Below are 22439 nucleotides of genomic sequence, written 5' to 3' on the forward strand. Positions count from 1 at the left end.
ATGGAAAGAAAGATACCATTGTGATATATAATTGAGTACCTCTAAGTAACACAGCTTGGAAATGAAAAACTAGCAGAGTTGTCTACAGTATATAAAGGGGAAGGCAGGGCATGAAAAGGTGAAATGGAAAAACACACATAAAATTTAAATTATTAAAGAAGGTTAATGAGAAATATTATACTTTACCTTTTAAAATCTTGAGCTGATAATAACCTGTCGCTCATTAATTTTGAGTGCGAATTTCAACATTTAGGTTATGAGTGATCTTCCTCTCCTTAGTTTCCTTCCTTTGTCTTCACTATTCCAGTTCTCAGTGAAAGAGACAGGTCTTCATGGTTATCACACACATTCCTCTAATAGAGCTGTACCATTCCAAATTAAATTTCCCTTCCATCACAGATTTCATTCTCCTGTGGTTAGTTTTATATTGTGTAGCTGAATAAACTTTACCAGAACCGGGATTTTCATTATTTGTTTTATAAATAATTATGCTTTTTAATAAAAAAGTGTATTATAGCAACATACAGTTAGCTGTATTCCACAGAGCTGGACAAGTTGCAAAACAGCTTAATACAAGTGGCAATAACTGCAACTATAGACAAAAAAGAGTAACCATATTCAGTATTTATGCAAATTACATTAGAAAAAATTAAATGTGCATATTTTACTAAAATACAAACCCTATATGAGCCACAGAATGCTGAATTTAATGTCCTTATTACTATTAAATTATTTGTTTCTCATGGTACCATTTTGCAAAAGTAGCCAGTTAGTGGCACCATGTTAGAATTTAAAATATTACTTTTTAAATGAAATAGGCTCAGAAATTCAGTTCTGCAAGAATACTGCTGAAAATATGATTACTAGGAGAACACTAGGACAAAAGATGTCTTTGCCAAGCAGCATCTTTCTAACATCACAATCCCATTTTCACTTAAAAGTTAAACCTCTGTATAGAATTTAGTAACTTTTCCCCATTTCAGTTTCAATTTGTCTGTTACATAAGGGAAGACAAGTGGAAGACAGTACTGACACAGCACAGACCTACTTCAACAGCTAATTATTCATTTCAGAGCACAAGTGCTCTGCTTCCAATAGATGGTAAAAGCCTGTGCTGAAAAAAATTCACAGAAGAGAAAAATCAACACAATTATTTTTACAAGCAATAATGTTGCTCTACTCACCTGACCTTGCAGCCAATCTCCAAACTTACCCATGTGTCCATTTTAACTTCTGAAACTCCTTGGGAGACAGGGGTTTGCTTTGTGCTTACATCTGGTTCTATTTTGTTGATCACAAAGCATTTGATGGGAGACATACATGATAATTTCCACTTTAGTAAGATCACAGAATCATAGAATGGTTTAGATTTAAAGGCCCTTTAAAGACCATCTAGTCCAACCTCCCTGAAAAGAGCAGGGATACCTTCAACCAGATCAGGCTGCTCACAGTCCCATCCAACTTGACAATATTTCCAGAGATGGGAATTTTCAATTTTTTTTTTACTTTTTTTTTTGTTTGTTTGTTTGGGGTTTTTTTGTTTGTTTGTTTTCTTTTGCCCGCAGAAGTGAGGGCAGGCCTGAAACACTGCTGGGGCTTGGGAGCAGCTACCCCTATGAGCACAGCAACCAAAATCAGCCCCTTCCTGCACTGCCTGTGAATAACTTTATTCCTATAATCAGGATTAAGTGAGGTGGTTCTCACATTCCAAGTCAAACACACCTAAATTCCTACATAGACCAACAAATTATTTTACTTCTTACAAGTTCTACTGCCAAAACATCCTTATTATAGAATCACATCTTCAATCTTCAGCTACTAGTGAAGAGAGGTGCACTGATTTATCAGGTAAGATATGAATACACACTCCCAAGAGATTTATTTAAAACTTTGACCTATCTTTTCTGCGACTCTCTCAGAACAAAAGACCTGAGAACACTTTTCTTCCATAAGATGTTCTATTTTAGCAGAGCACAGCTCAGTTTGAGGGAGGCCAGCAATGGACTGCTCCATGCCTTTCTCCCCTTGCTGTGTGGTTTACATTGAGTTCAGGAACTTAAAAAAACCCCTTTTTAAAAATACCTGCTTTAAAATACTATTTCTTGAATAAATCCAAGTTAGTAATCCCATAGGATTAACATTCTTAGGGTTTAACCTGGAACAGAATTGCTAATTACATGTTAATATATTTTGATAAAATAATTTCCATTGCCCTGAGTTAAATCTTAGAAATGTAAAGATACATCTTTTACTGGCCCTACAACCAAGTAAATTGAGGACACTGCCCAATTTGTTTGGCAGGCTGCTAGTCACAGAGTACACACAGTGGCCCAACATCTCTCCAAAGCAGCCCAGGACCTGCAAACGATTTCATTTGCTCAGTGATAAGGCAAAAGAGGAAGGCAGGCAAGTGCACTCTATGAAATTATCAAGACAGGGAAAGATGTGGTAGGGCATAAATCCCAAAGAGAGTTGCTGTTCTAACGCACAAGAAATAACTTGGTATTTTGACAGTCACAGCTCTAATTTTATTCATTGTATTTAACAGAATGATGTAATAAAAGTAACTTTAAAATGGATGCACTCTTGAAGAAATTAAAGAATTTTCATGATTGGTAAATTTGTTTTAGAGATTTTTACATTTATCTCTCTTTCCAGTAATGTCAGCCTGCACTAGTGTGAAATCAAAAATCCATCATGAAAACTTTGAAGAACTTGGTCCTAATCTCCAAGCCTCAGGGTTGGATTTTTTGTTTATTCATTCTCTAGGGAACAGACAAAGCAGAAGAAACTTCATATTCTTCTAAGTATGTGTTCTCTCTCACAGCATTAATTTTCACCACTTTAGTCCCAGCAGGTCACCACAACTTTGCTATGTCTGAGTTTACAGTACTAGATGAAAGCACATTTACATAGAGAATTCCCCATCATAAACAAATCAGCTGTAGAAGGGAGGGAAAACTATCCTTTGAATTCCATCATCTAAAACTTCTGAAATGCCCCACAGCTGGTTACATCCAACCAACTGCAAAAGTGCTGACAGCAGCCTGAATCATGATTTGAGAACCTCTGCATCAGGTGTGGGACTCTAGCACCCCTTCCACTTTCAAGAGTAAATAAATAGTATTTTATTATCTTTATTGTCAGCTGTGTGTATAATCTACATTTAGAACAACTGATCCAGCTATTGTTATGAGGCTACACACAGAACTGGCCACATGCTCACATACACTACAAGTTTGAACTTATAGTCAGAAAACCATCTTTAAAAGGTAAAAAATCCTACTGCCAACCCAGCCAAAAAAATTCTCTGATTGAAGGAACTTTCAAACCTACAGGCATGCCTGTTTGAACCAATACCTTAAGAACTCCTTGTGCAGAACACATTTGATTGATATTTTACAGTAATGCCTTCTGTCAAGGAAGCATCTAATGGGAACAAGTTACTATATGGACTCAAATATAGCTTGCCACATTTTTACTAGTGTTTTCAATGACCACACAAGAAATTGCCCATTAAATTTATAGACCAATTTTATGCTAATTACACTTATTACACTCCATGAGAAAACTAGGTAATTGGGTTGTTGTACTTCTATCTTTAGAAATAAATTAGAATTCCTGCTTAGTTAGAATAATTTAAAATGTCTGACTGTGCCTGTTCAAAGCATCCATTAACAAATGCTGGCTTCTACTTGACTTCCCACTGCATTAAACAGGCCATTTCTACACACAAGACAAAGCAGCTAATCAACTGGAATTGAAAATAAATATGCAGGGAGCAGGCATACAAACCGCAGCATTAAAATGCATTTGCCTTATGCCAAGATTCATTTGTAAATTCATCAAGTGTTATACTAACTAAGTCATGTTGATGCGTTTTCAAGATGGTTAACTGCTTGAAAACAGTAATATTTACAGTATAGTTCAATGGAGTTATTCAGCAATACTCAAAAGCAGAGACTGAACAGGTAGGAGCACAGAACCATTTGTATTGCTGCAGCACTCAGGGCGGTGCTCTGGTGACAGGTGCCCCTGCCCATGGCAGGGGGATTGGAACTAGATGAGCTTTAAGGTCCCTTCCAACCCAAGCCATTCTGTGATCTAACTCTCAGATCCTTTTTACAGCTAAGGGGCTCTGATTTCAATTCTCAAGACTTCTAAAATTATGCACAGTCTCTATGTGACAATTGAGAGACCTAGGAGAGCCAGTATAACAAAGCCAAGCTGTCCAGCAGAAAATGCCAGAAAGGAGTGCAGGGACTGAGTAATTTGTGAAGATTTACTAACTCTCTGCAGGGAAACACTTCCCTGCACTTTGGAAGCCTTTGTGTTGATAAACCTGAATTCTTTCCCAAGGCAGAGCAACTGAGTCTGCTCCAAACATAGGCTAATAAATAATCATACTATTATCTTAATGCCGTATCTTTGGGATAGAATTTAATTTAAAACTCAGTGCTTAGCTATCTTCTAAGGGATAATAAACTTTTAGGTACAAAAAAATACCAGCCACCACACTGTAAACCAACCTGAACAGAGATGCAATCACCCAATCCATTCAGTGCTCAAAGTTTCACTTTCCATACAATGAAGATTCAGTGAGTCAGGAGGGAAAAAGAACACACACAACAAAAATAAACAAAAGAAAATTGTTCACATCTACTTGGAAAGCTCACATATAAATAAAAGAACAGATGTTTTCATTTGTTTTGTGAAAGGTGGTAATCGAAGATCAGTCATCCATGTATCAAACAAGTGCTCTACCTCTGTTGACTCAACAATGCTGTGACAGCACCGCAGCTCCTCCTGAGAACGCCTTCGAAGTTGAAGCCTGGAGGCAAAATCATGCGAGGAATGCTTTGTTTGAGATGTGATTAAAAAAATCTCTTTGCAGTAGCTCCAGCTCAGTTATTCTTTTAGAATTTCAGAAACAATTATAGGTAAAAAAAAAGTCACAGACAAAAAGTCAGGCCTGGACAAGATACTATCTAAATTTCTGTTAAGTGGATACTGAGTTCTGACTGGCTTCTATTTTGAACTTAGCTACCTATGAAGTTCAGCATTAGTTTACCAAGTAAAGCTTACTACAGCTGCTGCCTCAGAACTGCAGTATTACTCTAAGACTGGGCATCCTGCTTTTGAGTCAGAAAAGAAATTGACTGGGAATATAATCACCAAATCTGAAGTGGTACTTGATGGGAATTACATTTTTAATTCCAGAAGTGAAAGCAACTGACATTAGGAAATAACATGGAGAGTTCTGTAACAAATATACGTTCTGCATCAAATTAAAGCAATCAATAGTTCTAGAACTGGAATAAAGTAATAAATCCTCATAAAACTGAAAATAGAACACATGGTTGATGGGTTTCTCCTCAAACCAGGTCTTATGAGCTCCCAGAAACCCTATCACACCTGAGACAGGCCAGTTACCCCGAATGCATAAAATTAGCAGGATGGCTTCTGAGGTAGTGTTGGAAACAGGAAAAGGTTTAATAAAAGACAGGATAACAAAGCTGCTACAGAGAAAAACCAAGCCAGGGGCAAGAGGTCCCTGCTCCTGCTAAAACACCCCACAAAAGCAGTTATTTCCTTTGTTCTCTTCCTTTTCTAGTGAATTACCTAGGCAGGACCTCTTGGCCTCTGTCCAATCAGACAGCCCCAGGTCTGAGGTGAAGTCCAAAAGGTTCTATGAGGTGTCTTCTTAGCAAATTGGGAGAGAAACTTCTGGACTTCTTGCTTTTTTAAGCAGACAAAGAATAATTTAGTCACTTCATCAACAGGGGGCACATTCCTACACACGGTAGAAAAAGAAATGGGAGACTTCAAGACATTCCTTATGTAATTTTTGGTAAGAACTGATGCCTCTGGCACCTGAATACTACAGCAATACACACTTTGTGAAGACAAGATGATAGTACAGCTAAAAAAATGGGCACCACATATAACCATCTGTGGCTCAGTTTAGGGAGAAAACAATTCCAGAAGGAAAAAATTCCAGGGAGAAAAAACCCTGAGGGAGTACAGTGATTCCAGTATCAACAAAAACTTTAAGTTACTACTTCTTATACCTGTTGCCCAGTAGATTCCCTCAGTAAATTGTTCATTTTGGCTAGTATTTCCACAGAATAAGTGATATTTTAATATTAGGGTGCCTTACTTTAGATGTAAAAAATTCAAGGTTAGAGATTCAAACCATTTAAACCAATGCAGGTACCAAGTAAAACAATAATTTCTTTTATGTTGTAATTTGGCTAAAAGATGGTATTTTATGCAAAGGATCATAGAATGGCTTGGGTTCAGAGAAATGTTAAAGGTTGCCTTGTTCCAACCCCCTGCCACTGGCAGGGAAACCTTCTGCTAGACAAAGTTACTGCAAGCCCCATCCAGCTCGGCCTTGAACATTTCTCCAGAGATGGGACATCCACAGCTCCCCTGGGCAACCTGTTCAAGGGCCTCACCACCCTCACAGGGAATCATCTCTTCCTATTATTTAATCTAAACCCACCCCCTGTCACCTTAAAGCCATCACCCCACACACCATTAAAGTCCCTCACCAACTCTTTTGCAGCCCCTTTAGTACTGGAAGGCTGCTGAAATGTATCCCATGTATTTCCATAGTTTTGGCATCTATGAAACCAGAAATTATATCAGATATATATTATATAGATTGTATTTGAATAACAAAACCTCCTTATTTTGCAATAATTAGAAAACTTGCAAATTTTCTGGCCTATCATGAGTTTGAGGCCAAATAGAATTCCCCAGTATTCATCGTTCATTGCTTCAAAATAAGGCTCCAAACAGGAACACTTTTTCTGTGGAATTTGTCTCTTCCTTTATCAACACACCTTGTACCCCAAGACACAGCTCCAAATATTAGGGGAAACCTACATAAAGTACAAGGTGGCAAAAAATCTTGGACATCATCAGCTGCTATGATAGAACTGCATGTGCAATGTGTGTGAACAAAACATTCAGTACTGAGAAGGTGTTTGCTTAAAATCTGCCAAGATTGTCTGAAAATGAAGATAACCATCAGCCACATGAAATAGTAATCAGGCAGTTATCAAGAGACCTCAGATGGGAAAGAAAAATCAGCTAAAAATATATATATATATAAAAAGCCCTAACATTTCTAACAGGGAGAAAAAAGCAGTGAAAACCTGGTTTGATACCAAGAAGGTGCCCCTGGCATCTCAAGCTCTATGGGGCCTGAGGGAACACCCACCCCTGGCAGTGGGCTGAGAACACAGGGCTCAACAAGCACAGGTCACTCCTGGGGTGTCACATTTGGGGTCCTGCCCCAACAGCTGGGTGGATTAGCAGGTGATAGGAACAGCCCAGGTGAGAATGCAGCCACACCATCCACATCTCCTCAGGTGATGGATGCACACAGGAATATATTCTGAGAAAGGTGGGCTCATACCACTGAAACCTCCTGGTAAAGGGACAGGGGTGAGCATTTACCTGCAAATTTGAGAGTATGTGTGGGGGCTGTGGGGGTTCCTATAGGAGTATGTTTAGGTATGTGAAGGTGTTTACTAAGGTTTTGTAAGGGTCTAGTAGTCATTTATCTGTTATATTGCTGCTATTAATCCTGCATGCATAGTTCACGGACTAACAGTCAATCACAAGCTATCAATAAGTCAACAAATCACTTCAATTTTAACTTGATTTAAGTAAGGCATGAGCTGTTTTTCCCTTACAAGCAGCAAATGCACCCCTTCAGTGTCTTCTGCTTCACTCTTATATGTAGCCTTCAACTAAACTTACCTATCTCAGGTTTTTATTTTTCTTTTCCTTTTCTTTCACTTGAAGGCATTCAAGATATTCAGGAAATCACACTTGCTTCAGTACTCAGACTGATTCCAATCAAAGGACTACAATAATTGCACTTCTCCAAAGTAACAGCTCCAAATCCTGGGCAAAAATGGACCACGTCTTTGAAAAGTGCATATTAAATCTCTGGGTTAGACAAATGAAAACTTAAGAGGTTTAACATACATGCTAGCCTTCTAAAAAGTGGCTTCTTAAAGATGCTCTAATGAATTTAATCCCTGAGATCAGGTTTTTGCTTCAGAAAATTCCAATTAAAAACCATATGAAAGATTGGTGTGTTTCTCCCCTGCAACTGAAAGCTCAGTATTAGCTCATAGTTTTTCCAGAAAACATTAAAAGAGTGTCATTCATATTTTTCTTTTTTAAACATTGTAAAGAAATACAGCTAAATTTAATTTTGTATGGTTCACTTTTGTACTTCTGCTGATGACATTTTTATAAATTAGAGGTAATGAAGAATCCTCTCTAATGTTTTAACTTCACAGATTCTTAGTCTTGAAAGTACAGGCTCTCATTCCTTTATCCTAAACAGACTTGAATAAAACTATACATTGACAGATCTTGTAACCAAAGATCCAGACCAAGCATACTCACTGATCTGTGACTCAAATTCTAAAATAAAAATACTCATGTTCATTAAGTGCAACCATGCTTCTTCTAAACTTATTTTTATTTTATTTATGGGCTCCTAGCTTTTGATTAATCAAAATAATTATCTCCTTGAATTCTTTTCTCATTCTGTATTCAGGAGAAAAATATTCTGTATTATACATAAAGCTTTTTAAGTTAACTAAGCTTACAAGAGACATTATGTCACCTTCACAACTACTTTTTAGAACTTACTCACTCTGAAAAAGCTGACTCTCAGCATACAAAGTACTAGGCTAGCAAGTGGCAAAAGTGCTCTTCTCCATTACAATTTTAGAGAGCCATAAAGACTTAAATGTGAAAAGGAATTAAAATGAAACAGAGTCTTGTAACAAAAACATTTCTTCATAGTAAACTAAGTGTTTTCAAAGTTACTTATTCAAGCAACTAGGAGTAACCTAGAACTTCAAGAGGTGCTACAGAAAAAAACCCTATAATTGCAGTTTAAAGCTCCCACAAAAGGCAGGTATTCAAACACAGACAGGGAAATTAACACCTTACTGCCTGTTACATGTTCCCTAATTCCAACCCACACTGCTCCAATGCCATTTTTACTACTCCTTACTTCTATTACTCCCCAGCCCTTTTTCAAATTAATAGAATATCTACACCTTTTTTCCCCCCAAGGGCTAGGAGGAAAGCTAGGTATCTTTTCTCCCTGTTCAGAAGATGCTTCCCCACTACCAAAACACTTTACTATTTATGTATGCCATCTATGAAATATGAAATCAAAGAACTGGAAATCCTTCCTTTTCGCCACAACTTGAATACTTCAAAGGAGCACAGCAGGAGCACTTGTCCAATTAACATTTACCCAGCACATTCCACCTCCTCATTTACTTAACACGTCTGAGTCACAACCACCAGCTCAAGCGATTGGAAATTAACCTACTAAAGCAGGGATTTATAAAGTTACATTGATTTGATGCATAACTTCACAGAACCCTACATCTGGGAAACCAGAGATTTCTCCAGAAACAAGGAGACTTTATTTAAGCCAGAGAAGACCTCTAGAGTGACGCAGTATTTTGTACCAAATCCACTGATGGAGTATTAAAAAAACAGAAGCTTTCACAGAAACAAGCTCTTGTTTTAGTCTTTAGAGAGTTTTAAAGGTTGTCACACCATTTAGAGTCTCTCCCCCCTTTTCCAGCAGAATTACTGTTCTTTTCTAGGAAAAGAAAAAATGAACTAATTTCTCTCAAATAATTATGGGTTAGGCTTGCAAGCAAAAAAGGACAGAATATTCTGGCCCTCCTTCTCATGACTTGTCTATTCTCTGCCCATTTTTTATTCAAAGTCAAAACCTGGTCAATAAAATAAACCCCCAAAACACGACCTTACAGATGGGAAGACTTCTGCCTACCTGGCCTGTTGGGTTTGTGCTATGCACAAGTTCTGTCAAACTCCACCTGGTGGTTAATCTTAAAAAAGCCTAGGAAATAAATTTTAAAAGGCTTTAGCTCCACCAGGATTGATATACCACTCAGATACTAAGACAAAAATTATGGAACTGAATATTTGGTTGTATAGACTTCATCCTTTCTGTTTCTCCACCTCTATGAGTGCTACAATCAAGCAAAATCTCTGGGCAGGTATTTTTTCTAAACCTCTCATATTAATGGGTCATAGTTGCAATTAATATAAATTTCTGGTAATGCTGTTATAGACAGGAAAAGTCATAACTCCATGGCACAGCTAAAGAGAAAATGACTCTTCTTGCTCTTTAGCCTCTGACATAGAAAAGTGGGAAGTAATGTGTAAGTGTAATTTTCAACTAACATTTACATAACATATCACTTAATTATTCAAATATATTACAGTAACTTTTTACCCATACTTCCCAACTCATAAAAACCGTAATAATTTATATCTTTGTCTTTGCTGATAATTTCTCTTATAGGTTGTCTCATAAATACACCTGCTACCATTCTTTACTTTTATAATACACTATTATTTATTATGATCTACTATCCTTGAGAAATAATTTAAAAATGCATTCAAGACATGTAAACCATACCTGGTGCAGCCTGTGATACTGAAATGCTGAAGGAGGCATTATTTTTGAAAATAGTAAATTTAATAAAAAATTGAGAGTTGCTCAACTCAAAGACTTGAGAGAGCAAACTGCTCAAATATTTATCTAGAAAGAAAAAATTAACACCATTTCACACAGATAATGCTGTGGCACAATACAAAACCTCAAATTAGAGTACTTTATTATCATTTCAGGATGTCATCACTAAATAAGCACAAGTGAAGACTGTCTGCAATTAAAACTTTTATAGAAGTTTCAAGACAATTATTATTCTGAAGAACAACTATTTTTTTCCTGTTTTAAGCAGTCCTTCTATTTTTGCCAGATCTCCAAATGAAACTGTTGCAGAACCTCGCTGGGCTGGTTTTGCCTAAGGAAGAAAAAAAAAACAAACCATATAGGGCTAATTTTAAATAAAAATGTTTTATAAAAAAACTTTTAAAACATCACTTACTTCAATAGTACCTTCAAAGAGAAAATAACAGCTTCACATTACCTGTGACTCATGGTATTTCCAGCCAATCATGTAGTAGATCTGAAAGGTGGCAGGTACGGAGCCATTGCTGTTTCCGTACATTTCTGTTAGGGCAGGAAGGGAGAGAGAGAAGGTGCAGGCTGTCAGCACTAGGAAACACTCAGTTCTCAGAACATCAGAACTGAGCGTGACATATTCATCATAATGACTCCTGGTGAAAGATTTGGGACAATAAAAATATCTCATACTGGTGCATCAATGTAGTTCAAATCCTGGCATTATAATTGAGGTTAAAAATAGCTTATGATAATGGCATTTTGTTCTGGAGTATTTGGAGTTTTTGGTTTTGCTTTGGGTTTGTTTAGGTTTCTGGAGTTTTTTTTTTACACAAAAGTCATAAAAAAAGACACAGAAAAAATATTCTTAAAGTCATTTTAGATGAACCCATTACTCTCAAATACTGACCTTGGTATATTGCAGCAGCTGCCAGCATTGTCTCCCTGTGCAGCAGAGGTTTTCTATTCCAAGAGCAATTACTCTCCCCCATACCTAAAAATATGTTTTAGCTTTAAGGAAAAGAAGATATTGCACATGCCATGAGTTAAGGTCATGCACTAAGGACAGATTCTTACAAAACCAAAGTACAGAATCCTCTGTTATTCAGTGTAAGAGAGAACATACCACAGATCATTAGGTGAGTTTCTTATGTGTAAGACTCCAAAACTTTTAACCTCCTATGCTTTGCAATTTACAGTTTGCATTGCTAGGAATCATTTCAAATGATTACTTCTTCAGCTTGAGTCTTTGAACATTTAGGCTTTTAAGTATAACTAATTTTAAGAATGAGTACAAAGGGTTTATTCAGACACATGACTGTATTGTTTTAACAGATAATCATTAAAATTACTAGTCCAAGAGATTTAGAATACAAAATAAAGTAACCACAATTCTAATCTTTTTAATCACTTACTGCATCTGAACGTTTCTGCTCAGAATAAAAGTTGCCTTTCCATTAAGGAATTAGTCCATACAGCAGTCGATCCAGATAAGAAATGCCCTGAGTTGCTGTCAGTAACAACAGACTCCATGTGAATGACTGCTTTACAATCCATGACAAATGCTATCAGAATAATAACAAAATCGTTACTCAATTGTTTGCTGCTCCTCAGCAGATTCCAAATTAAGGATGTATTTGCTCTCATTCCAAAGCAGCTTGCTGATTGCCCTGGTAATTAGAAAGGCTCACAGGAAAAGTCAGTGTGTGGGATATGGACTTCTGTCTCCCTTTAAGGGTTTTTCTGCACCTTACACTGAACAGGCTCATGCAGAACAGGAACCCCAGGGAAGCAGAATATTCATAGCAGACCATGAAGTAGCAAATCTTTGACTTGTGCTTCCCAACAAAAATCTCCTGACGGGCATAATCTCCTGACTGACTAGAAAGCAGGAAAAAACCTAATGCTTCCCCTGTTGCAGTAAGATTTATTTGTATTTTTTTAAGAAAGAAATTCTTTGTGATGAAGATGGTGAAACACTGGCTCAGGTTGCTAAGAGAGGTAGTGGATGACCCACATCACATTGAAGACCAGGTCGGATGGAGCTCTGAGCAACCTGATCGAGTTCAAGATGTCTTTGCTCACTGCAGAGAGCTGGACTAGATGGCCTTTAAAGGTTCTTTCCAACCCAGACTAGTCTATGATTTAGAGTTAAGAAACACACAGTAAAACAGTTCTGTGTCTGGTCCACTGATACAAGAAAACATTTATGTTTCCACAAAGAATATACTTGCCTTGTAAGTCTTCCATAACCTCAAATAACCCTGGGTAATTCACTTGGATTTCATCAGTATCCTAGAAGAATTGAGAAGTTCAATTTTAGAGCATATCAAACTAAACCAATAGCATTATTTCAACCTTGCTGTACTACCAAACTATTCCCTGCTGTGGCAGGAGGGTTGGAACTAGATGATTTCTGAAGTCCCTTCCAACCCAAACCATTCTACAATTCTATTCATCTGCCTCTTCTGCTCAAATCACGTATTTCTAGGAAGCATGTACTATTTTAACATTTCTAAAAAGTTTTGCTTAGTAGCCCGAATGCAATCAAATTTTAATTTAAATGCCATTATCTTCTTCTTGGTTTTAGAAGAAAGAGCAAGTGTCTATAATTTTTTCATGCAGGTCTAACATTCTCTGACATTTCTCCAAGAAAACCATCCAAATTCTATTGGGCCATGAGCCAAAGATACACTTCAGTTGGTTCCATTATCACCACAAAGCCAAAAACAGTGGCAGTCCGGGCTATTTCTGCAGCCTGTTCAGCAAGGTGCGCCACATGCAGAAGAAAGCAGTATGTTATTACTACATTAGCAAACAGTGATTTTCATATTCCAGCAGCTCTGACGTTCTGGCTTGTTCTCCCTGATGGCTCTCTTACTTATAATTACCACAGTGAGGGTGTTAAAGCCAGCCCTGGACAGCAGATGTCCCAGATCGGCGACGGCGGTGAAGGGCGACACGTGAGGAGAGAAGCCCCCTTCCCTCTCCAGCTCCGCCAGCTGCAGGGAGCAGCGCAGCTCGTACAGAGTGTCCCCCCCAAACATGGCTCCGATGAACACTCCGTTGGGCTTGAGCACCTGGTGGATCTGCAACGCACAAACACACAGCTCACGGCTTTGCTACGTGAAGCCTACATAACTAAGTGGTTCTTTTATCTTAAAGAACTCAGAAGTAATCATTGTAAGAGCTGTGACAGACTTTTAATATTGACTGTATTCTGCAGGGCAAGCTGTGACACAGCTTCTGGTCACACTGCAAACAAATACGCTGGTTGAAGAGAGACTATTTTCTATTCTTAAGAATAAATCCTCAGAAATTACACTTAGTCAGGAAATATGGAACAAACTGTAGAAATTGAGGGTAAAACTATTTTCAGCACAATACTCCTAAAATAATATTCTAAATTAATTTACTTATAAAAGGAGGGTAGATTAAGGCAAGTATGCTATTTACTTTTACTTTCTGAGAGCTGCAAAAGCACTTTTTAATGGTTTGATTTAAGAGAAATTAAGAGTTTAATTTCCAGTACTCTGCACTTGAGACAATAGAGTAATGCCATTTTTATTATACCTACAATTATTTATTATTGACTTGCCAAAACAGCAATATCATAATTCAAACACCAAGGCTGACAAGCTGCTTTCTGGTCTCCTAAGTTCTAGCCCTCTTCCTAGTGAGAAGGCAAATAAATTAATGCTTTCTAATTTCTTTAAGAGTTGGAAATTATCTCTGCTTTAGACATCCAGAAGAGCCTGATTATATAACCAGGCTAACAAGACAGCAAGCATTTCCAATGCCTTTGAAAAAAAATATTTTCCATAGAATTTAATGATGTATTAATCAAGCTACCTTTTCTGTGCTAGTAAAAAAGCCTTTAATTGACAGGTAAGAAAATTAGGCAGTTAAAGGCAGTTTCCATTAGTTAAAGACAACACAGAAAATCATGAAAGCTGGCCAAGAAGCCCAGTTCCCTTGCCATTGTGAGACAGTGTCAGTTATATTTACTGTGGGAGAAAATATTTGACCCTCCATAGAATACTTAAATTCCGGTGAAAATTCTGTATTTCTTTCAAAGTTTTTTTAATAAGTACTGAATGCATTTCAATTGATTTTTATTATTTCAGTGACAGTAGGGTAGTCCTATTCCTACCAACAGGCGATAGGACAGCACTGCAAGGACTGATCAATTTGAAATAAATGAAAAAACACATTCCTTGTTCTTGCACTACGTTTTTTGATTTGACTAAAGTTTACACCAGCAGAAAAGAGTTGAAGTAACCCAAAATAACCAAATCTGCTAGTGAAAAAAAACTATTTTTCTGTCCTCAACAAGTATTTGCTTTATGCCAATATCAAAAAGCCTTGGTCAAAGCTGTATTGCAAAATAAACAGCTGAGACATACAAATAACTCAAACTCCATAAAGCAGCTCTGGAGAAGTGTAGTATTTTACTACAAATAGTAAGAGCTAACAATAAAAATCAATAGCACTGTCTCAGGTGACATTAGTTACCTGCTGTGGAGAATCCAAATATTGCACAAGTATGTTGTTTCAGTTATTTTTTCCAAATTGATCTGAGGGAGCAAATTAGTAGCAATATCAGCTAATGCTCCTCAAACTGCGAAAAGTATTGCAAAAAATACTTGTGTGCAACATGAGTTGTGTGCCTCTTATTTAAAGAAGACCTGGAAATAGAGAGTGCGCTCAATGCAAGTAATGGCAAGTGCTAACTTAGAGTATTAAAAACCAATTTCTTACCTCTTTGAAAGCTTTAGGAAGGTCATTCACCCAATGTAAGCTGAAATAACAGAAGTGTACATTTTATAATTTCAGATTAAATCAAATGCCAGTATCTACCTAATTAGCTGAGTAAGTTTCAGGAGCCAAAACCACAAACTGATTTCTGAAGGTGTGACCATGCTGAAACACCTGCTTGAAACTGATACCAAACAAGAACAGAAGTTTATCCACATAGAGCTTCTTTTTGGTGAGAAAACACAAATCTTTGAGACTAGTTTGTCAAAATGCAGGAAAGAGAGAAGCTCCAAGTGTTTTGAAGGAAATTAAACAAAACAGGAAGAATCACCAGGACAGCAGTTTTTCCTAATACATGCTTATATTAACTATGCAAGTACTTTTACTGCTTTTTAATGGACTAGTAATCTTTGTTGGATTTATTTTCTTAAAGCTACTCTGAAAAGAACATTATTAACAACTTAAACAAAACAAAATAAATGAATTATGAATACATACCTTAAGCTGCTGACAACAAGATCAAATGTATCTTCTTTGAAAGGAAGGAATTCCTCATCAGCTACGACCCTGACCGTCGGGATTTCAGATTCCACAGCATTTTTCTAATGTTGGGTTGGAAGAAAAACAGCTCATCAAAACCTCACTTCTTTTGCTTTCCTGTATTACAGATTTCAAGCACTTTAGCATGCAAAAAGCTACTTACTAAAGCATTCTCTGCGATATCAACTTGAATAAGTTTTTCAACTGTTTCCTGAAATAAAATTTTAAAAGTCCATTAAATATGTGAATTATTTTGTAAATGGACATAAGTAATTTTTTGGCACTTACACCTATTTATAATAAATTAGAAAGAATCTTTCCCACTCTTGATAGAAGCTTTATATAAAGCGCAAAGCACTTTTCCCCACACAATGTGGCACCTGCTCCCAGGGAGAACAGCTGAGGCAGAAGTGGTAACAGAAAACACATTCTGTAATTTTAGGCATAAGTTTAGTTAAACATAAACCATGGATTAACAGCCAAGGAAGCACCTTTACTTACAGAGTGGTTCATGAATGGTAAACTGTTAATGGCTTCAAAGCCTCCATAATGACACTTCTCTTTAACAGCTAACTGTAGCCAATAGATTCACCAAAAAAACAGGAATATTCCTATCCAAAACTAAGGGTTAACTGTACTATAATAGATAACTTTCCTTGCACATTTGTCCAGTTTTCAGTGGCAATAAATGAAGAACAGCCTGCACAACATGTAGCTTTGAACTATAACTACAGGTATATGGGTACAGGGGGGGCAAGATTTACCTCATCAAGACTCAGATGATCGTCTTGAGTTGTAACAGAGCCCTATTTGAAAGGGAGGTATACTTATGACCTTCCTTTAAACACTTTTAAGTATGAAGAGAACAGTACCTTGGTTAAGTGCTGAGCTATGTAACCTCTTCCAGAGCCAACATCCAAAGCGAGAGGAAACGTTCTAAAGGATAAGATCAGCAATACAGAACATAACCAAGTTGTACAATATTTTTAATTTTAGAGCTGCTAATCTCTAAGGGCCTTATTGAACTGAGCCCACCGAGCATCCTTCTGCGGTACCTCGGGGAAAGGCACTCCAAGGCCTGCAGCGATCTCCCCAGGGCTCCCATGGCCCGGGGATGAGGGGAGGGCGCGGGACAAGGTGGGGTTTACCTGGTGATGTCAAACACCCGGTCCGCGATCCTGCCGCCGACCTGGGGGGAGAGCGGGCGGTCAGAATCACAGGATCAATGAGGCTGGAAAAGACCTCTGAGATCATCAAGTACAACCTATTAGTAAATAGCACCTTGTCAACTAAACCGTGGCCACTAAACCATGGTCAACTAAACTGAGTGCCACGTCCAGTCTTTCATTAAACACCTCCAGGGACGGTAACTCCACCACCTCCCTGGGCAGCCCATTCCAATGTCTGATTACTCTTCTCTGTGAAGAAATTCCTAATGTCCAACCTAAACTTCCCCTGGCAAAGCTTGAGACGATGTCTTCTTATCCTGTTGCTGGCTGCCTAAGAAAAGAGACCGACCTCCACCTGCCTACAACCTCCATCCAGGGAGTTGTAGAGAGTGATAAGGCGACCCCTGAGCCTTCTTTTCTCCAGACTGAACAGCCCAGCTCTCTCAGAGGCCTTGTGCTCCAGCCCCTTCACCAGCCCCGCTGCCCTCCTCTGGACCCGCTCCAGCTTCTCAATATCGTCCCTGAGCTGCGGGGCCCAGAACCGGCCACAGCACCCGCCAGCGCCCCCGGCCCCGCACCTCCTCCCTCAGGTAATCGCACTTGGCGGGCTCGGCCTGCAGCGCCGCCCAGTTCTTCTGCTTCCGCTTCAGCCGGCGGTCGAACGGGTTCAGTGCGCCCGAGCCCGGCGAGAATCCGGCGGGAGGAGGAGGCGAAGCGGCGGCGGCGGCCCTTGCCGGCAGCGCCCACAGCGAGCGGCGCCATCGCGCGCTCAGCGCCGCCCGGGCCAGGCCCCTCATCGGCTCGGCCTCGCGCGCCCCTCTGCGCGTGTGCCGTGCGGGCGGGGAGCAGTGTCCCGCCGCGGCCGCCGTAGCGCCGCCGGAAGCGGCCGTGCAGTGGCGGGGTGCGGGCGGCGCCGTGAGGGAGCGGCGGGCGTCGGGCACGGTCGGTGTGAGCGGAGCGGCCTCGGGGCTCCATCCTGCGGTCGCCTCCGTCGCTGGGGTCGGGGACGGAGCGGGTGTGGGGGGCTGAAGCCGTCTTGGCGCACCTGGTGCTGCTGGTGGGCCGTAGCTGCGGTGCGCACTGGGTTAATCTCGTTGAAGGTCCCATGCGCGGGTCTGGTGAGGAGTCACGGAGGGATGTGTCTGCAGCCCAGGTGTATACGTTATCACAGAATCATAGAATGGCCTGGGTTGAAAGGGGTCTTAAACACAGTCTCGTTCGAAACCCTCTCCCATGGCTAGGGGCACCTTCTGCCAGACCAGGTTGCTCAGAGCCCCATCCAACCTGGCCTTGAACACTTCCAGGGATGAAGCATCCGCAGCTTCTCCGGGCAACCTGTACCAGTGCCTCACCACCCTCACAGGGAAGAATTTTTTTCTTCCTATCTAATCGAAACCTACCTTCTAATAGGTTGAAGCCATTCTCCTTTGTGCTGTTACTCCAGACCCTTGCAAATAGTCTTTCTCCATGTTTCTTGTAGGCTCCCTTCAGATGGAAGGCCACAGTTAGGTCTCCTGAAGCCTTCTCTTCTCCAGGCTGAACAATTTCAATTCTCTCAGTCTTTTCTCATAGGAGAGGAACTCCTGTTACCTTGGTGGTCTCTGGACTTGCTCCAATAGCTCCATGTTCTTCCTGTGTTGGGATCCCAGATCTGGACATGGCACTTTAGGTGGGCTCTCACCTGAGCAGAGCAGAGGGGCAGAATTCCCTTCCTCACCTGCTGTCCATGGAGCTTTGGATGCAGCCCAGGGCACAGGGGATTTTTGGGCTGCCAGTGCAGCTGACAAAGCAAAGATTTGTGGCTGAGACTGTGGTAGGTACAGGATTATTTGTGACTTGTTTAAATCTGCTGCTGCATCAAAGCCAGCAGGGTGCTAGGTTCCATCAGCAGACATCACCAGCAGAGATAAAGAAATCCTTTTGGCACACAGTGCTTGTCAGGGCACATCTGTGTTCAGTTTTGGTCTCTGCCATACAAAAAAGATGTGGACAGGCTGGAGAGGGCCCAGAGAAGGGCCACAAGGATGGCCAAAGGACTGGCAAGCTGCCATGTGAGGAAAGGCAGAGAGAGCTGGATTTGTTCCACTTTGAGGAAAGAAGGCTCAGGGGAGACCTTATCCTCACGTCCTAGTGTTTAAAATGTGGCTACAGAGAAGTTAGAGACTGGTTTTACAAGAAGTCACAAGCAAAAGACAAGGGATATTAGGTACAAGTTATTCCTGGAGAGATTCCATTTAGATACAAGAGGAAAATTTTCCTCCATGAGAACATTCAACCACTGGAAGAATCTCTCCAGGGAGGTGGTGGATTCCCACTTACAAGATTTGGCTGTCAGAGTGCTGGGCCATCTTGTATATTCAATGCTTTTGCCAGGAAATGTTGGGCCAGGGAATCTTTGAGGTCCCTTCCAACCATGTGGCCTGTGATGCTATGAAATTGCCATATGTGCTTTTGGAAAGAACTCCTTAAGTATAGGTTAGAAATCCAACTTTGTTTAATCCATTTTTTTTTTTTTTCAGTTACGTATCTAAATCTGTGTTAATTGGTCAAGGTTTTTTTAATCAGAAATGTTTGGGGTTTTTTCCATATTGTAGATGTCCAAGTCTTCAATGGCATCGAAAATGTCAGCCCAGGAGGAAATACTGAGCGATGGCCGGTTCAGCTGCGTGGCAAGGGATCCCAGGTTTTGGGAGATGCCTGAAAAGGAACGTAAAGTCAAGATTGACAAGCGCTTCCGAGCCATGTTCCATGACAAGAAGTTCAAGCTGAGGTACACAGTGGATAAAAGAGGTCGCCCTGTTAACTACACCTCTACAGAGAACCTCAGGAAGTTTTATGCCTTGTCGGAATCTGACTCGGATCTTTCAGAAGGTGATAGTAAAGAACTCATGGTTAAGAAAAAAAAGAAAAAGAAAGCTAAAGGTAGAGAAGGAGATTCTGCAAAGGCTCTTGCTGGTGGCCTCCCAAAGGAGGAGGGCAAAAAAGCCCAACAAGGAGTGGACCAAACATGTGAAGCAGTGACTAAACTAAATGACCTTAAAAAAGAAGGACAAAAAAGTAAATCTAAGTTCAGCTTGAAAGAGGACTCGCAGAAACCCGCAGTGGAAGTTGATCACTCTCGGAGAATCAAGGACCTTTTACCCAAAGGGGAAAACAAGCAAGGAGGTATATCAGGGGGAAGATCCATTTCGATTCAAATCAAGGAAAAGTCTTCACAAGGAAGTGCTACTAAGTCAGTCAAAACTGCCAGGAGGGACCACTCCCTAGGAGGGAAAATAAAAGAATCAGGTTAGTTGTTCAAATAACAAGGAGAATTCAGCTGTGTTCATTTGGATGTTGATGCTTTTGTTTTATCCATGGAAGATATTTTGCAAGATTAGTTATAAAACAGCTAACTGACTCAGATTCAGTGCTGCTGAAGGATTGGAGTTGGTCAGCTCTATATAGAATCAGTTCTGATTCTTCAGTAAGATTGTGAACATCCCTGTTCTTTTAATTGTTGGTGCTGAAATTGTCGGTTAGTTAGGAAAGTAAAATTTATAGCAGCATATACACTGCTGTATTTATCAAACTGAACAGCAGATATCTGAACTGATGCCATGAAGGCACGTCACAGCTTGTGGGCAGAAATTGTAAACATGGCAGCGTTGAGCCATTAATATTAGGGAGGATTAGAAAGAACAGGTAACTTGAAGAAAAACTTTATTTATATTGCTTGTGCATGTGTATAGCCTCCATTATTAAATAGATTTCTACCTCTTGGTTCTGTAATATAAATAAAATAGCAAAATATTTAATTACAGTTGGGATTGATAGTACAATTTTGAGCCTAAAGAGTAATTAAATTAGATTAGACCAGACCAGACAAGCAAAAGAGGAAATGCTGTTTTCTGTTACTTGCTCCTGCATCGTTACACCTTTAAGGAGTCCTGTAAATAGGTATGAAAGAGCCCTGAACTTTTCCTTTTTGTAAAGAGTCATGTGTAATTCTAACATAAAAATGTATCTAATGTTTATCTTTCTGTACTCAGACATCTGTGACCAAAGTGTAAAATGTAAAAGCCACTTAGAAGAAGAAACCTCTTCAAGTGAAGATGCAGAATTGGAAGAAGATGAATCAGAAGATGGTGGAGAAACAGGCAAGGAAGAGGAGCCAGAGGATGATGGGGAAATAGGTGAAGATGACAGTGATTCAGAAGATGATGAAGAAAGTGATAGTGGGCCTGATCTAGCCAGAGGCATAGGGAACATTGACACGAGCTCAGAGGATGATGAGGATTTCAACGAGCTGTTTCCAAAGGAGCCAGAGATCGAGCACTCATGGCGCGAGCTGGATAAAGATGCCCCTCGTGGAGATGAGGTAACAATACTTTGCCTGTGAAAAGTTGCTACATGACAAACTCAGAATTGTTATGAGTTTGTTATAGATCATCATCTATGGAACAGTTTGTGGAAGTATTTTTCATAAAGGTTTTTCAGCCTTTTAGTGACAGAATGGAAGTGGTAATGAAATTGTCTGACAATGACAGACTTGCAGTTTTCACTGGTATCTCCTCTTCCCCTAAGCACACTTGCCTATACCTATGAATAAGCTGTCTACAGGTGAAAGAACAAACAAAATCAAGCCTTTCAGTAATTCCAGAATTTAAATAGTACTGCTTTTGCTCATTACTGATTTTTTTCACTTTTCAAAAATTTAGTTATTTAACTCACACTTCAAGAAATTAAGGCATCATGAGACAGTGAAATAGGACTTTACAACTAGCACAATCAGTGTGTAAGGAAATCACAGTACTCTAGTGCTGTCACAATAGTGGTAGTGGTTGCTCCTGAGACTAACAGTGTTTGATGATAACAAAATCCTAAGCAATTATATTGTCACTGCAGTTCTAAATCTGTGATTGGTGCAGTCTATTCTGTGGTGCTTCACTATTTATGTCCTTTTTATGTGCTCTGGTAATCAATGCTTCTCATCTTTGCTACTTTAAGTGATAAAAAGTCATGACGACAATGCTGCTTTTATTTTTTTCAGCAAAGTTTATTGCTGACTTTGATTTTTACCACTGAGTTCTGCTAGTGTATTGTGAATTGTGTATTCCCCACAACAGTTAACAATTAATTTTATGTTCTTTCAGATTACAAGTAGATTGGCTGTTTGTAATATGGACTGGGATAGGTTGAAGGCTAAGGATTTGTTGGCTCTATTTAATTCTTTCACACCCAAAGGAGGAACAGTGTTTTCTGTTAAGGTAAGAACTGGTTTCTAAAAGGAGTACCGACTTCTACTGTTTAAAAAAAATAGACTAGAAAATAAGAAGCAAGACAGTACTGTGGAGAGCCAAAAGAAATATTAATGTGTTTAAAGAGAAATTATGTTGCAATTTAACTTGCTGTAACAGGTAGGTATTTGCCAG

The 22439-nt window shown here is 39.5% G+C and overlaps 2 protein-coding genes across 3 annotated transcripts in view; one reads left to right on the top strand and one right to left on the bottom strand.

The window, feature by feature from the left end:
* Nucleotides 1–10692: 10692 nt before the first annotated feature.
* On the bottom strand, nt 10693–17843 carry NDUFAF5 (NADH:ubiquinone oxidoreductase complex assembly factor 5). 2 transcript variants are annotated; one of them, XM_053974469.1, is made up of 11 exons: nt 17626–17843; nt 17005–17045; nt 16729–16792; nt 16020–16067; nt 15815–15918; nt 15320–15359; nt 13450–13647; nt 12793–12853; nt 11469–11552; nt 11025–11107; nt 10693–10898 (listed from the first exon to the last, which is right to left on the bottom strand). In XM_053974469.1, the coding sequence occupies exons 1-11, from the start codon at nt 17785–17787 to the stop codon at nt 10812–10814; spliced, it is 972 nt and encodes a 323-aa protein (XP_053830444.1). In that variant the 5' UTR covers nt 17788–17843; the 3' UTR covers nt 10693–10811. The 2 variants fall into 2 exon arrangements, with proteins under 2 accessions (XP_053830444.1, XP_053830443.1); XM_053974468.1 differs by having other exon boundaries at nt 17604–17843.
* An 83-nt stretch (nt 17844–17926) lies between these two features.
* ESF1 (ESF1 nucleolar pre-rRNA processing protein homolog) overlaps nt 17927–22439 on the top strand; it is a 30061-nt gene continuing 25548 nt past the window's right edge. Inside the window, exons 1-4 of the mRNA XM_053974376.1 lie at nt 17927–17967; nt 19620–20313; nt 21057–21385; nt 22161–22274. Of these exons, the coding sequence (XP_053830351.1) occupies nt 19620–20313; nt 21057–21385; nt 22161–22274 (1137 nt within the window). The 5' untranslated portion in view covers nt 17927–17967. The remainder of the gene's footprint in view (nt 17968–19619; nt 20314–21056; nt 21386–22160; nt 22275–22439) is intronic.

Source organism: Vidua macroura, chromosome 3, assembly GCF_024509145.1.
Source record: "Vidua macroura isolate BioBank_ID:100142 chromosome 3, ASM2450914v1, whole genome shotgun sequence".
Taxonomy (NCBI): Eukaryota; Metazoa; Chordata; class Aves; order Passeriformes; family Viduidae; genus Vidua; species Vidua macroura.

What these genes read in the sequence shown, in the direction of transcription:
- NDUFAF5 (XM_053974468.1), bottom strand. Translation starts at nt 17,822, where the DNA reads ATGAGGGGCCTGGCCCGGGCGGCGCTGAGCGCGCGATGGCGCCGCTCG. An exon ending in TAGCTCAGCACTTAACCAAG is followed by an intron (nt 16,068 to 16,728) that starts GTACTGTTCTCT and finishes ATTTTATTTCAG; the next exon opens with GAAACAGTTGAAAAACTTAT. An exon ending in AGCTGCTGCAATATACCAAG is followed by an intron (nt 11,108 to 11,468) that starts GTCAGTATTTGA and finishes CTGCCCTAACAG; the next exon opens with AAATGTACGGAAACAGCAAT.